General features: G+C 49.3%; 1 protein-coding gene and 1 long non-coding RNA gene across 5 annotated transcripts in view; one reads left to right on the forward strand and one right to left on the reverse strand.

Moving 5' to 3' along the window:
• The window catches only part of LOC127470375 (uncharacterized), a 181,219-nt gene that overhangs the window by 72,266 nt on the left and 93,616 nt on the right, over positions 1–15,337 (forward strand). The window contains exon 31 of the mRNA XM_051785824.1: positions 7,108–7,287. Coding sequence (XP_051641784.1) covers positions 7,108–7,287 — 180 coding nt within the window. The remainder of the gene's footprint in view (positions 1–7,107; positions 7,288–15,337) is intronic.
• The window catches only part of LOC127470847 (uncharacterized), an 83,001-nt gene that overhangs the window by 3,084 nt on the left and 64,580 nt on the right, over positions 1–15,337 (reverse strand). For 2 of the 4 annotated variants that reach the window (XR_007904423.1, XR_007904424.1), the window contains exon 3: positions 3,467–3,552. The exons of the other annotated variants lie outside the window; for them this stretch is intronic. This is a non-coding gene — a long non-coding RNA (uncharacterized LOC127470847). Of the gene's footprint in view, positions 1–3,466; positions 3,553–15,337 lie in introns of those variants that run through there. 4 annotated transcript variants of the gene reach the window in all.

Here is a 15,337-nt window from a genome sequence, read left to right on the forward strand (position 1 = left end):
AGAAACTGCATTTGGAAAGTAATGGCTCCTTTTGTTCTTCTTTGGTTTTTCGGTGCAGCACCGGTTTTTAAAAAAATCCAAGAGTCTTGACGAGATGGCTCCTCTGATTGATGCAGCCAGGAGACCCAGAACAGCGGCACCAGAACCTCTGCTGGCTCCCTCTCTTTCTGGACAAGAGGGGAAAGAAGAGCAAGTAGAGAAGAAAGTTGTCAAAGCAAAGCCTGAAGGAGTGAAATCAGTAAGTGCCAGAGTACATTAGCACTGCTTTTGGTGTCAATCAGAGCTGCAAGTTCCTGAGCAGACAGCGCTTGCTTTTTGTGGCTGAAGATTGTGAGGGCTCTAGCCCTGCCATGACATGGTGCTTCAGCCCAGCCACTGACACCTGGAAAAGGGGTTTTGAACTTCCAAGTTGAGTCAGAGTGTCCCTTGCAGGACACACAGCAATAACTGTGCCCTTGAGGGTAGTTGCCCCTCTGCACGACCTAGTTGAGAAAATGCATGAAAATTGAAGAGGAAACTGCCCATGAACTCGTGTAAATCCAGTCCTTTCTTCTCGTTCATTCACTTTGTGAAGTGGGCAGCAAGAGACAGTTTAAGAGCCTGACTTGTGGCCAACAGCATCTTCCCAAGGGTTTGTATTTGAAATATGATCTCAGGACATCTCTGCAAGCCACCTTTCTGACAGAAACTAATTCTTGCCACAGATCCTCAAGAGCTCTGCAATGGCAGGTGTTGCTGCAGCACCACAACCTAAAGAAGACTGCTTGCCCGACACTGAAATGCCAAGCACAAGCACTGGCAAAAGAGGCACTGGGAAAAAATGCACACAGAAAACAAACACTGGGAAGAAAAGCTCTGGGGAAACCAGCACAGGGACAAAAAGCTCAGACCAGCCACAACTGATATCCTCACTAACAAGTATTTACCTCGCCGATCTCAGTACGTATCATGTATTTCACTTCTGGTAGAGCAGTCCGTGGTATGCATGTCAACTTTAGCTGTACTAAAGGAACAGAGTGTTTGTCGAGCCACCTGTGCTTCAGAGCTGCCTCTGTTGCTCTTGTGATTGTTGTTGCCATCTGACTACAAAGGGCTCACAGCCCCGCACAGTGGGGCTGCCTTTCGGATCTGCTGCAAGGTGGTATCTCTGTTTCACATGAGCATCTTTCATGTTGTTTCTTTCAGAGGGCATTGTGAGTGAGGAGAACCCTGCAATGAAATACACTTTACAGCAGATAATTGGCCAAGGGTAAGTCCAATCTCAGCTACTTCCACAAAACCATGGGCCAGGGATTTTGCTGGTGTCCTATCAAGCATGCAGTCGGGCAAGCTGCAAACATGGGCAGACACTGGGCTTACATCCTCCTGTCTGTCAGTCCTGATCAGTATTTAATAACTGTGGTCAGAAGGCATTGTCAAAGACAACTCAATGCTGGCAGTCTCTTGCCTGTAACAAGGAGCAGGACGTTGAGTATGTCCTATGTTTTCTCCTGGCCACCCTGCATGGCAGAGGGCTGCTGGGCTGCTGGGCTGCTGGGCTGCTGGGCTGCTGGGCTGCTGCTGAAGCCGAGTGTTTTATAAACACTCTGGGCAGCAGAGCTCTGCTCTCTGGGCTGGCTTTCTCACCCAGGGCCTAAACGCCTTCTCCTTTCTTGGCTGCTGCTCTGTTTCTAGGGCTTTTGGAACTGTTTTCCGAGGAGTTGACATTGCCACAGGAGGACAGGTAAGGGCCAGCACCCCTGGCAGATTGTGCAGCTCTCGAGTGCTTTCCCCTCCGCTGGGAGCTGTGGCCACAGCTCTGGGTGGCCACGAGATCTTTGCTGCAGAGACTGTTCCTCTGAGGGCAGACAAGTGTCAGCCTGCAACACACGGTTTGGACAGACCTTGTCCTTATTAAGTCCCCAAAAGAAGGCAAGGAGGGCAGGGGTATCTTTCAGAGAAGGACACCTTTGCTCAGACTTATTTACTGACTATGCTAATGCATCAGCTACTTGGTGGCTCCTTACCCAGCTGCAGTGCTGCACTTGGGAAGTGCACTTACACAGGAGTCTGCAAGGGATCTAAAGGCCCTGAGCGCTGCTCATAACCCCGGCCACATCCATAAAATACCCTAGAATGGGTTATTCCTTTTCAAACCCAGAAAAGAATTGCAAATAAGAACTGGGTTAAAAACGTTCTTTAGAGTAGCAAAATCCAACTTCAACATGTTACAAAGTTCTGGGATTGTATTTTTTTTTTTTTTCGGAAACCTCCATGACCTTTTAGGATGGGATTTCCTCCATTATGGATTGATTGTTTGGAGACCATTTGTCCAGAGTTTACAAGGCAAAATGTCTATAGCCATGTGTCCTGTAACTGGCACACAAGGGCCAGTGGAGGAATCGCCTCTTGTCCTGTCAGTTAAGAAGCTCTGGTGTCTAATCCCAGGCAGTTTGGCCCAGCCTGGCTCCATCATTCCAAAGACACCTGCTCCATGTGCGTTGTGGTCCTGTGCAACAGACTTCTCAAGTCTATGGCTTTTAATCTCCTTTTAGGTGGCCATCAAGAAGATTTTTCTTGGAGACCAAAAGCATCAAAGCGAAAAAGTTGTAAATGAAGTTACGGTCCTAAAGAGAATGAGGCACCCCAATATCATTCACTATATAGACAGGTGAGTGGTTCTGGGATTATCACATCATTGACACACTGCAAGCCAAAGGCTAAAAAGCCACTTTGGTCACTGGAAGAACATGGAGCTCTTCATTATTTCTCAACTCCTCCACCTGCAGTGGATGGGAGGTGCAGGGCACAGGTCTCTTAGCTCCTTCAGGGAGGAGCTTGCCTTGTGTCTGCCTTGGCCTTTTCTGGTATAGGTAGTTTGAAGCGTGTCTTCCAAAACCTCCATCTGCCATGTCTTCCTAAAGCCACAGCCCTTCAGTTCACTACCTCCCTGTTCTTTTGGGGTCTGGTTTTTTTCAAACTGATCATCTTTTCTTTGCCTTAGTGATACGTGCTGATAAACCCTCCTAGAAATTATTGCCCTTGGGGTTTTCCCTCTACTTTCTGTTGCTGTGGATGCCAGGAAGACTAGGCTCTTGTTTGCACAACCACTCAATGTGCCAGGTTTTAAATGGTTTTCCCTGTTTCTGAATGCACTCTATGCAGTGCTTTCCAAGGGGTTGACCAACATCTGCCCTCAGTGGTGCACACCCTCCTCCCGTGGAGAAGTCTGTGTTGCCTGCTTCCTGGAGTTCAGGCTGGAAGGGATGAGTTAAGATGATGAAGCAGCTGATGGCAATGTCCTGGTTCCAGATTTCTCTCTGCTGTCACTAAACTGCATTTTTGCCTTGCTTGCCATCTAGGACATCTCCTTTTTCACAGATGAGCCTTTCTCATTTAGCCTGCTCAGATTCTCTCTTCATTTACAAGTGACCTGGCAAGAAAACTCAACTGCAGTCTTTCCCATAAGGTCATTTAGCTGGGCCCATTCATCTCCATGCTGTGGGTTTCTTCTTTCAGCTACCTTTTCAATGAAGAACTCTGGCTGGTGATGGAATATGTGGAGGGATGCACCTTAGGCGATGTCATTTCCAAACAAGCTCTTGAGCAAGAGATGATAGCCTCTATCAGTCGGGAGGTAAGGGATGCTGCCCTTGCTTCTGACAGCTTGGACAGGATGGTTCTTTGCAAAAGGTGGTAAGAGCAGGTGTGATTTCCTGTTCAGAGCTTTGTTTCTGCGTTGCTGTTATGATGTGGAGAAGAAAAGAGCATCCAAGTGAACGGCCTGCCAGTCTCACTGCATTTCTTGTACTCTGTTATTATACTCCTATAATGTTGTTGTACTTTCCTTTCTAGTTTAATTTCATTTTATTTTATTTATTATTCCAAACTTTGCCACTTGAGGTATGTCTGCAATTGTTGTGTCACCTGGAAATTTGATCTTTTAGAGCCATTTCTTTATTGTTGGAAAAAATCAGCCTAATTAATTTTTTTCTCTCATTTCTGTGTTTAATCTCAGTGCCTGAAAGCCCTGGACTTCCTTCATTCAAATCAAGTGATCCACAGAGACATCAAAAGTGACAATATTCTTCTAGGAATGGATGGATCTGTGAGATTGAGTAGGTGTTCTTGGTCAGGCACAGCGTTCCTGGGAGGCAGGGTCTGGGGTTGCCTTTGAGTGCCTGCCAGTTCCCCAAAAGTGGTGCTGGTGGGAGTGCCCAGCCCACTGCTGTAAGCTGAGAGCAGAGTTGCAATGTGCAGAGAGCTCTAGAGAGGATGAGGCTGTCAAGAGTGCCTTTGGTTTGGGTATGTCCCTTCCAGAGGAAACAGAGCACAGCCACTCTTCCAGCTAGATTCAACACTGTGCTCTCAGACTGAGAGTGGGGAATTCTTGTGCTTGCTTTCATAATTCAAGCCGGTTTTAACATTATTTCTGTTTTCTGCAGTTGATTTTGGCTTATGTGCTTGGCTGAAGCCCCAGCGAAAGACATGGAGGTCATTTTTTGCAGCTCCTTTCTATATGGCATCAGAAATGTTGAGAAGAGACAGATATGATGCCAAAGTGGACATCTGGGCCCTTGGGATCACAGCACTAGAAATGGTGGATGGTCCTACACGGGTAAGGTGCAAATACTGTCAGAGAGCCCTGCCTTTCTCCCCTGAGCCATATCTTTCTCCCACTCACATCAGCTTGAACTAGTCCCACCAAGGCCCACGTCTAAAAGTGTCCTGGAGCACATCTGCTCACAGGAGAAGCGACATGTGCCAGTGCAGAAATGGGCCGTTTTGGCCTCCCACAATGCTTGAATTCCTCCTGTGCTCTTTGAACTCCCTTGGAGCTGGATCTCCCAATGGCAGGAATTTTTCAGCAGCAGGATTCTCCCGTTGGAGAATTACTGTGAAAAGCATTTCAAGGGGATCTGCAGGCCAGAAGTCTTTTCAAACTGGGACCAGTGCCCACTGCTTACCTGAGCCTTTCAGGGCAGGTCACTGCTTCTAGTACTGCCACAAGTATGTATTAGCCAGTACGTTTCTAAAAGTAGGTTCTAGCACAGCTCCTTGTAGTAAGCCAATGTATTTTCAAGTTTGCAGTTGTAGATGCTAATTCCCTAAAATGAAATGACCCATTCTTACACCAAAGGAGTGTGCAATAGGCCAGGAAGGTATACTGGGATAAAACCCCATGACTAAGAGCTGAAACCAAGTTAAATGCTGCACAGTTAATTCCTGAGGAAGGCAACAATTATGGAAAATGTCAGTCTTCCAGTCTTTCTGAAAAAGGTCCCTGACTTTTCATGGAAGACTTCTTTTGGATTGCATTTGCCTTGCAGAAGGCAGCAAAAAGAGATGAAGGCAATTAGCAGGACTGGTCTGGATGCTGAAAATTCTCTGCTTCCTTAAGCTCAAATGTTGATCAGGGCTCCTGGAGAAGCCCCAGGTCAAGTCTCAGAAAGCAAGGACTGGCCTGTGCTGGAGCTCTTCCCCTCAGGGAGGGATGGTTAATGGCTGCCTTGTGTTTCCTTTGTCCCAGCCTAAGGATGTGCCACCGGAGCTGGAGACTCCCAGAGAACTGTCGCCTGTGTTCCGTTCCTTCCTGCAGTCCTGCCTGAATCGGAATGCGAAGCGTCGATGGACGGCCAAGAAGCTGCTGAAGGTAAAGTGGCTGCAGGTGAAACACCTCTCCAGGGATGAGCTTTGTCATCAGCTAAACTCAGAGGCATCAGGAGGCTTCCTCTCCTACTAATCTCCACTCTTGGTGCTTTTCAAATGACAACTAAGTAGCATCACAGAATAGTTTGGCTTGGAAGGGACCTTTAAGTGGCATCTAGTCCAACCCCCCTGCAACGAGCAGGGACATCTTCAACTAGCCCGGGTTGCTCAGAGCCCTGTCCCACCTGACCAGGGATGGGTTATGCACTTCCTGTGCCAGTGTTTCAGCACCCTCATTCTAAACAATGACTTCCTTAGATGTAACCAGAATCTATCCTCTTCCACTTGAAAACCATGACCCTTTGTCCCATTGCAACAGACCCTTTGAAAAAATGTGTCCCCTTGAAGGACTGAAAGGCCACAATAAGCTCTCCCTGGGACCTTCTCTTCTCCAGTGCCATCTCTCATGGCCTTTCCTCCAAGGAAAAGTCTTCCACCTTCTGGTCCTGTCTGTGGCCCTGGCTTGTACTTTGGGAGGACACTTGGTTGTACCTGGTGGCAAAAGACCTGGAGTAGAATAATAGCAGGTCCAGAGGCTGAAATGGTGTTGGTGGAGGGGGACCCAAGGAAGCAGTCCCAGCCAAGTGGTCAGAGTATTAATGGCCTGTGAGAAGGAAGGGGCTGTGGGGAGCTCACTGCGAGCCTCAGAGGGGGTCCAGCTTGTTCCTCCTGCCCCACTCTTTGAGGTTTCTGCCACCCAAGGAGGGACAGCTGAGCGGGCCTTGTCCCAGCCCCATTTGCTGCCTGGCACATTCAAGCAGGCCAGAAGTGCTCCAGGGTTCTGGCAGGTTTTGTGGCAGAGAGAGGGAGCTGCAGAAGGTGCCACTGGGCTGTCCCTGCTGGGAAGGAAGGTGGCAGCCAGCACAGGGAGGGGCAGGGCTGGAATGCACACACTGCTCTCCCTGCAAGCCAGAGCTGAGTCCATCAGCGCTCTGCCCCTTGTGTCCCTGCTCTTGTCTGGGTGCTGAGAACCTCCACCTCAGTGCTCTTCAGAACAATACACAGGCCTGCATCCTCCTGGGGCTGACCTTGCTTAGAGGTACGGGAATTTCCCGAGGAGGGGCTTATGCTCCTCATCAGTTTTCACACCTAAAATAGCCCAAGTCTTTAGAGAAGAGGAACCTAAGGGAGTCCTTTGAGTTTTCTGAAATGGAAAAGGCCCGAGACAGCAAGTGGCATTCCCGAGCACTGGCAAGGCAAACCTCCTTGCTGCAGACACCTTGAGAAATTGAATAATGGCCTTATGGGCCATGTTTGCCTGTGATAGCAAGGTCCTGGACATGAAGTTGGAGGTGTAGATGGTGCCCTCAGTCCTCCTGATGTGTATTGCTGGTAACCAGAGGAATCCCACTGGAGCCTGTGAGAATCTGTGTTTGGAAAGTAATGGCTCTATTGGTTTTTCTTTCGTTTTGGGTGCAGCATCCGTTTTTAAAGAAATCCAAGAGTCTTGACGAGATGGCTCCTCTGATTGATGCAGCCAGGAGATCCACAACACAGGCACCAGAACCTCTGCTGGGTCCCTCTCTTTCTGGACAAGAGGGGAAAGAAGAGCAAGCAGAGAAAGAAGTTGTCAAAGCAAAGCCTGAAGGAATGAAATCAGTAAGTGCCAGTTTTGGTTAGCACTGCCTTTGGTGTCATTCAGAGCTGCAAGTTCCTGAGCAGACAGTGTTTGCCATGCATGGCTGAAGATTGTGAGGGCTGTAGCCCTGACATGACATGGTGCTTCAGCCCAGCCACTGACACCTGGAAAAGGGGTTTTGAACTTCCAAATTGAGTCAGGGTCCCTTGCAGGAGACAGGAGAAACTGTCCCTTGGGGATACCTGCCCCTCTGCACAGTTCAAAAATGCATAAAAATTGAAGAGGAAACTGCCCAGGAACTCGTGTAAATCCAGTCTTTTCTTCTCGTCCATTCACTTTGTGAAGTGGCCAGCAAGAGACAGTTTAAGAGCCCAACTGGTGGCCAACAGCATCTTCCCAAGGGTTTGCATTTGAACTATGATCTCAGGGCATCTCTGCAAGCCACCTTTCTCACAGAAACTAATTCTTGCCACAGATCCTCAAGAGCTCTGCAATGGCAGGCACTGCTGCAGGACCACAACCTGAAGAAGTCTCCTTTCCCAACACTGATATGCCTCCACTCGCAAAGGAGGCAGAGTAAAGAAGGACTTGGAAAACAGCCAACGTATGTGTGGAGGAACAAGAAACAGAATGGCAGCGTTTCCGAGCTTGCAGAGACCTGAATGGTGCTTGAGGAAAACACCAACTTATGGACTTCCATGTTTTTACCCAGTTCTGAAGCCAGTTTAATGTACCCACACATATACCTCTGTATCAATCCCCTTGACTTGTACTACCCCAGACATGTCTGAACTTGTCCCCAGTTATTCCCACCAAAAGTTGTTTTCTCCCTTACTCTCCCCTGCTTTCCCGCTCATCCCACACTGATTGGCCAGAAAATGCCGCAGTGCGGAGTGAGCTCCCATTGGCCCCAGATACCTGACTCCTCCCAAGTTCCTCCCTCCTTCTCCCTACTCCCCAGTCCTGTGGCACCCTGAGATGTCCGTCCCATGCTCCGCCCCGGTTATCGGACCTCCCTCACCTGAACCCTACATAAGTCCTCGTTCCTCCTAATAAAATAGCTGTTGCACCCCTTCCTTCTGCCTTGTCAGACCGTTCTGTGTCGCGTCCCTGTTTCCTTCCGCACCGGGCGGTGGCAAGTATCTACTCTGATCTTTGCAGCCACTTCATTATTAAATTAACTTTTGTTGTTATTCATAGCTGGGAAGCCCCATTGATGGGGGTTTTGGTATGGCTTGGAATTGGGGAAGGAAAGAATTAAAGGAAAAACGGAAAGATGGGGGGGGGGTGGTGGAACTGGGGCTTCCTTCAAGTTGGCAGCGGGACGGCGTGGGGCCGGGGAGCTGTAGGGAGACTCCTCGCCACTGTGCTCAGTGCCTGGCCTCTTCCCCCCGCCCCACCCCATCGCCCAGGCTGAGAACCGTCGCCGCTGCTGCCTCAGTCTGGGGGCCGCCCCGCCTCATCGGCAACTGTTCTTGCCTCAGCCCTCAGGTGTTTTCCTCTCAGCCCGCACCAATTTTCCCCTCAATCCGCTGCCGGTTTTGCCTCAGCCCACAGCCCTTTCTGCCTCATAACTGCCCCCCCCGCCTCAGCTGCAGCCGGTTTTGTCTAAGCCCAGAGCCATTCTCATCTCAGCCCTTGTGCCCCGCTGCTTCAGCCCGCAGCGGTTTTTGCTTCAGCCTGGGGGTCACCCCATCTCAGCTGAGGCCTCAGTGATGCCGGGAAAAGGCGACGCTAGTAAAACTCAAGAGCCACAGGCGCTATGAAGCCGCTCGTTGTTTATTACGCTGCCGGACGCGCGCGAGCGCTCTCCCCTCACGGCTCCCGTTTTCTCCCCGTAGGTCATCCATATCCATCGCACTCTTGCATTGGTGCCTGTTCTTTTCTGATTTCTGTCTCCTCTGAGCATTTCTCCATGTGCTTAGTTTCCTGTCAAGGTAAACCCTCAAAAGACTGTGGAAAATCAGTCTTTGTGGAGCCACCTGTGCTTCGGAGCTGCCTCTGCTGTTGTGGTTATTGTTGTTGTTGTTGTTGTTGTTGTTGTTGTTACCAGCTGACTACAAAGGGCTCACAGCCCCGCACAGTGGGGCTGCCTTTTGGATCTGCTGCAAGGTGGTATCTCTGTTTCACACGAGCATCTTTCATGTTGTTTCTTTCAGAGGGCATTGTGAGTGAGGAGAACCCTACGAAGAAATACACTTTACAGCAGATAATTGGCCAAGGGTAAGTCCAATCTCAGCTACTTCCATAAAACCATGGGCCAGGGATTTTGCTGGTGTCCTATCAAGCATGCAGTCGGGCAAGCTGCAAACATGGGCAGACACTGGGCTTACATCCTCCTGTCTGTCAGTCCTGATCAGTATTTAATAACTGTGGTCAGAAGGCATTGTCAAAGACAACTCAATGCTGGCAGTCTCTTGCCTGTAACAAGGAGCAGGACATTGAGTATGTCCTATGTTTTCTCCTGGCCACCCTGCATGGCAGAGGGCTGCTGGGCTGCTGCTGAAGCCGAGTGTTTTATAAACACTGGGCAGCAGAGCTCTGCTCTCTGGGCTGGCTTTCTCACCCAGGGCCTAAACACCTTCTCCTTTCTTGGCTGCTGCTCTGTTTCTAGGAGTTGTGGAACAGTTTTCCGAGGAGTTGACATTGCCACAGGAGGACAGGTAAGGGCCAGCACCCCCGGCAGATTGTGCAGCTCTCGAGTGCTTTCCCCTCCGCTGGGAGCTGTGGCCACAGCTCTGGGTGGCCACGAGATCTTTGCTGCAGAGACTGTTCCTCTGAGGGCAGACAAGTGTCAGCCTGCAACACACGGTTTGGACAGACCTTGTCCTTATTATGTCCCCAAAAGAAGGCAAGGAGGGCAGGGGTATCTTTCAGAGAAGGACACCTTTGCTCAGACTTATTTACTGACTATGCTAATGCATCAGCTACTTGGTGGCTCCTTACCCAGCTGCAGTGCTGCACTTGGGAAGTGCACTTACACAGGAGTCTGCAAGGGATCTAAAGGCCCTGAGCACTGCTCATAACCCCGGCCACACCCATAAAATACCCTAGAATGGGTTATTCCTTTTTAAACCCAGAAAAGAATTGCCAATAGGAACTGGGTTAAAAACGTTCTTTAGAGTTGCAAAATCCAACTTCAAGATGTTACAAAGTACAGGGATTATATTTTTCTGTGTAACCCTCATGACCTTTCAGGATGGGATTTCCCACACTATGGATTGATTGTTTGGAGACCATTTGTCCAGAGTTTACAAGGCAAAATGTCTATAGCCATGTGTCCTGTAACTGGCACACAAGGGCCAGTGGAGGAATCGCCTCTTGTCCTGTCAGTTAAGAAGCTCTGGTGTCTAATCCCAGGCAGTTTGGCCCAGCCTGGCTCCATCATTCCAAAGACACCTGCTCCATGTGCGTTGTGGTCCTGTGCAACAGACTTCTCAAGTCTGTGGCTTTTCATCTCTCTTTAGGTGGCCATCAAGAAGATTTTACTTGGAGACCAAAAGCATCAAAGCGAAAAAGTTGTCCTGAGTAGCATGAGGCACCCCAATATCATTCACTATATAGACAGGTGAGTGGTTCTGGGATTATCACATCATTGACACACTGCAAGCCAAGGGCTAAAAAGCCACTTTGGTCACTGGAAGAACATGGAGCTCTTCATTATTTCTCAACTCTTCCACCAGCAGCGGATGGGAGGTGCAGGGCACAGGTCTCTTAGCTCCTTCAGGGAGGAGCTTGCCTTGTGTCTGCCTTGGCCTTTTCTGGTATAGGTAGTTTGAAGCGTGTCTTCCAAAACCTCCATCTGCCATGTCTTCCTAAAGCCACAGCCCTTCAGTTCACTACCTCCCTGTTCTTTTGGGGTCTGGTTTTTTTCAAACTGATCATCTTTTCTGTGCCTTAATGATATGTGCTGATAAACCCACCTAGAAATTATTGCCCTTGGGGTTTTCCCTCTACTTTCTGTTGCTGTGGATGCCAGGAAGACTAGGCTCTTGTTTGCACAACCACACAATGTGCCAGGTTTTAAATGGTTTTCCCTGTTTCTGAATGCACTCTATGCAATGCTTTCCAAGGGGTTGACCAACATCTGCCCTCAGTGGTGCACACTCTCCTCCCATGGAGAAGTCTGTGTTGCCTGCTTCCTGGAGTTCAGGCTGGAAGGGAGGAGTTAAGATGATGAAGCAGCTGATGGCAATGTCCTGGTTCCAGATTTCTCTCTGCTGTCACTAAACTGCATTTTTGCCTTGCTTGCCATCTAGGACATCTCCTTTTTCACAGATGAGCCTTTCTCATTTAGCCTGCTCAGATTCTCTCTTCATTTACAAGTGACCTGGCAAGAAAACTCAACTGCGGTCTTTCCCATAAGGTCATTTAGCTGGGCCCATTCATCTCCATGCTGTGGGTTTCTTCTTTCAGCTACCTTTTCAATGAAGAACTCTGGCTGGTGATGGAATATGTGGAGGGATTCACCTTAGCTCCATTCAAGCTCTTGAGCAAGAGATGATAGCCTCTATCAGCTGGGAGGTAAGGGATGCTGACCGTGCTTCTGACAGCTTGGACAGGATGGTTCTTTGCAAAAGGTGGTAAGAACAGGAGTGATTTCCTCTTCAGAGCTTTGTTTCTGCATTGCTGTTATGATGTGGAGAAGAAAAGAGCATCCAAGTGAACGGCCTGCCAGTCTCACTGCATTTCCTGTACTCTGTTATTATACTCCTATAATGTTGTTGTACTTTCCTTTCTAGTTTAATTTCATTTTATTTTATTTATTATTCCAAACTTTGCCACTTGAGGTATGTCTGCAATTGATGTGTCACCTGGAAATTTGATCTTTTAGAGCCATTTCCTTTTTTGTGGGAAAAAAATCAGCCTAATTAATTTTCTCCTTGTGTTTCTGTGTTTAATCTCAGTGCCTGAAAGCCCTGGACTTCCTTCATTCAAATCGAGTGATCCACAGAGACATCAAAAGTGGCAATATTCTTCTGGGAATGGATGGATCTGTGAAATTGAGTAGGTGTTCCTCGTCAGGCACAGCATTCCTGGGAGGCAGGGTATATGTAGTGTATATATATATATATGTATATATATACAGAGTTTGTGTAAATATATATTGTGTGTATCTACACAATGTACTGTAGAATTATAACCGTTGTATATAGATAATGTATATATGTGTTTGTATATAGACTGTGTATATAGTGTGTATATATGTAGTGTATATATATAGCGTTTGTGTAAATATATATTGTGTGTATCTGTAGTATATGTATATAAATATGTATTTTTATAGACATTCGGAGGCCCTTCTATAGGTGCTACACACTGTAGAGAGAGGTGTAATATCGTGTATAGGATAATGTATGATGTCTTCTGTAAACGATACCCTGTATTTATCGGTGTGTGTGTGTTGCGTCGGTACCTGGCCATGGTTTTACCTGGACGGATGGAAGGATGGGTGGGTGAATGGATACAGATCGCCCTCTCGCGGCTGCCAGCGGGGCAGGCGGAGGCAGAAGTCCCTGAATATGTGTTTGTAAACCTTTTGCTTCAGACACTTCACATTGAAGTTATGAAAGGCCGAAATGAAACATTTCCCACCCATTTCCCCCGTTTTCATTTCCGAGGGACTCTCTGCTGAAGGTGGCCTGAGTATGTACATAAATGCAGCACCCTCCAAAAAACCCTGTTTTTCCCACAAGTTGTTAAAAAATACTGCCCAGCTCTGTTAGGAGCTGGAGCCCACAGTGAGGGGGCATCGTCCCTGCCCAGCCTTGGCTATCATGCGGGGAGCAGGCAGCCTGGGATTCACGGGGGAAGCCAGAAGCCTTGTAAATCAGCACAGCCAGTTGTGTTCCCAGCTTGGGAACTCAGCTCCTTCTGATGGGCAAACCCTGTCTGTTCCAACTACTTCCAAGAAATAATAAATGCAGATGTACAGACATTCTGCTTGGCCTGTACTCTATAGGGCATTTGCACGACACCCCATAACTCTCCTGCACTGTAGCCCCTTATATAATGCTCCCTTTTATATAGATAATGTACATACTTGTGTGTGTGTATATATAGAGAGAGACTGGGTAAATAGTGTGTACATATAGTGTGTATATATATGTATATACAAATATATATATATATACACATATATGTATGTATTTGTGTGGGAACAGGAAAAAATTAAAGGAAAAACGAAAAGGTGGGGGACGGGACGGGACGGGACTGGGGCTTCCTTCAAGTTGGCAGCGGGACGGCGTGGGGCCGGGGAGCTGTAGGGAGACTCCTCGCCACTGTGCTCAGTGCCTGGCCTCTTCCCCCCGCCCCACCCCATCGCCCAGGCTGAGAACCGTCGCCGCTGCTGCCTCAGTCTGGGGGCCGCCCCGCCTCATCGGCAACTGTTCTTGCCTCAGCCCTCAGGTGTTTTCCCCTCAGCCCGCACCAATTTTTCCCTCAACCCTCAGCCATTTTTCCTTCAGATCACAGTCGGTTTTGCCTCAGCTCGGACCAATTTTCCCCTCAGCCCGCACCAATTTTCCCCTCAATCCGCTGCCGGTTTTGCCTCAGCCCACAGCCCTTTCTGCCTCATAACTGCCCCCCCCCCCCGCCTCAGCTGCCGCCGGTTTTGTCTAAGCCCAGAGCCATTCTCATCTCAGCCCTTGTGCCCCGCTGCTTCAGCCCGCAGCGGTTTTGCTTCAGCCTGGGGGTCACCCCATCTCAGCTGAGGCCTCAGTGATGCCGGGAAAAGGCGACGCTAGTAAAACTCAAGAGCCACAGGCGCTATGAAGCCGCTCGTTGTTTATTACGCTGCCGGACGCGCGCGAGCGCTCCCCCCTCACGGCTCCCGTTTTCTCCCCGTAGGTCATCCATATCCATCGCACGGTTTTACATATTCAGGAACTACCCCAGAGTGGGCGCTGGTCTATGGAAATCTCGGGACACGCCTTCTGGCGCCTGCCCACTTCTCTCGGGTGGTCGTAGGGGATGAAGGCTTCGAGTCTGCCTCTCACCGAACGGTTCACCTCGCTCTCGGAGCATGCGCAGTCTCTCAGCACCTTCCCCTCAGCAGGCAGCAAAGAGGGAGACCCCCTCACACACACCCGCTGCTCCGTGGCCCTGATATTCCACTGGAGCAGACAGAAAGGCTAGTCAGGGCCCCAGAAAATCCTACCCGCACACAGAAGTTGGATAGGAGAAGGATTTAAGAGCTCCATGTCCACTGAGGCTTGTGACCCTGTAGGTTTCCCACAAGCCTAAGGGAATTTGGGTTTTGCAGGTGCACCAGGAGCTCAGTGCTGGGCAGAGAACTTTCTTGGGAGAAAGTCTGACTTGAGTGGCTATGGGAGAAGTGGCCAAAGGGGGGAGAACGGGCAGGAAGCACCCACGGGGGCACCCCCACTCTGACAGCTGCTCCAAGGGCTCCCTGCCACGTGTGGAACACGGACGTGTCCCTGAGGGATTGACAACAAATGCTGTCCATGTCAGGCAATCACAGCTGTTCTGAATGTCCTCCAAGCCTCTCCACGGTAAAAGGGGAGAAGCCCAGCTTGGTGCAGCGAGGGCTGTGCCGTGAGGGCTGCCGGGAAGGAATCTCTCTCTTCCTGGAGTTGTCAAATACCTCTGAAATCCTCGGGATAATAGAACTCTCAAACCCTGCAATGCTACTGTTAAAAAGCAAGGCGTCACTTTATTCACAGTGCTGAGGGCTGTGGGTGACCAGTCAAAGGCCTCCACACAGACAGAGATTCAAAACTTATTATTCCATTATTCCATGGAAGAGCAGAGTTGATTTCCAGATGAGTTTTAGGCAGAAAGGTGAGCTTTACATCGGGAGGTAAGCTGACAAGTCACTGCGAGAAAGGGAGGTCAGGCTCCAGCAGGAGAGCAAGATTCAACATTCCAGGGGTCAAGAAGCCACCCAAAACCATTGCAGCGTGGGGAACCTTGAACGGCTGGTTCCGTGATGTCACAGGACTGTTGCCCCACTGCTGCTGTGATGTCACTGAAGTGCTGGGTGGCCACTGCAGTGTCCGTGGAACGCTCTCATTCAGGCACCAAGGGCCTCGGCTTGCGGTGCAGTTC

The sequence above is a fragment of the Manacus candei genome, unplaced genomic scaffold, assembly GCF_025592945.1.
Source record: "Manacus candei isolate 608988 ecotype Guabito, Panama unplaced genomic scaffold, ASM2559294v1 h1tg000003l, whole genome shotgun sequence".
NCBI classification, from domain to species: Eukaryota; Metazoa; Chordata; class Aves; order Passeriformes; family Pipridae; genus Manacus; species Manacus candei.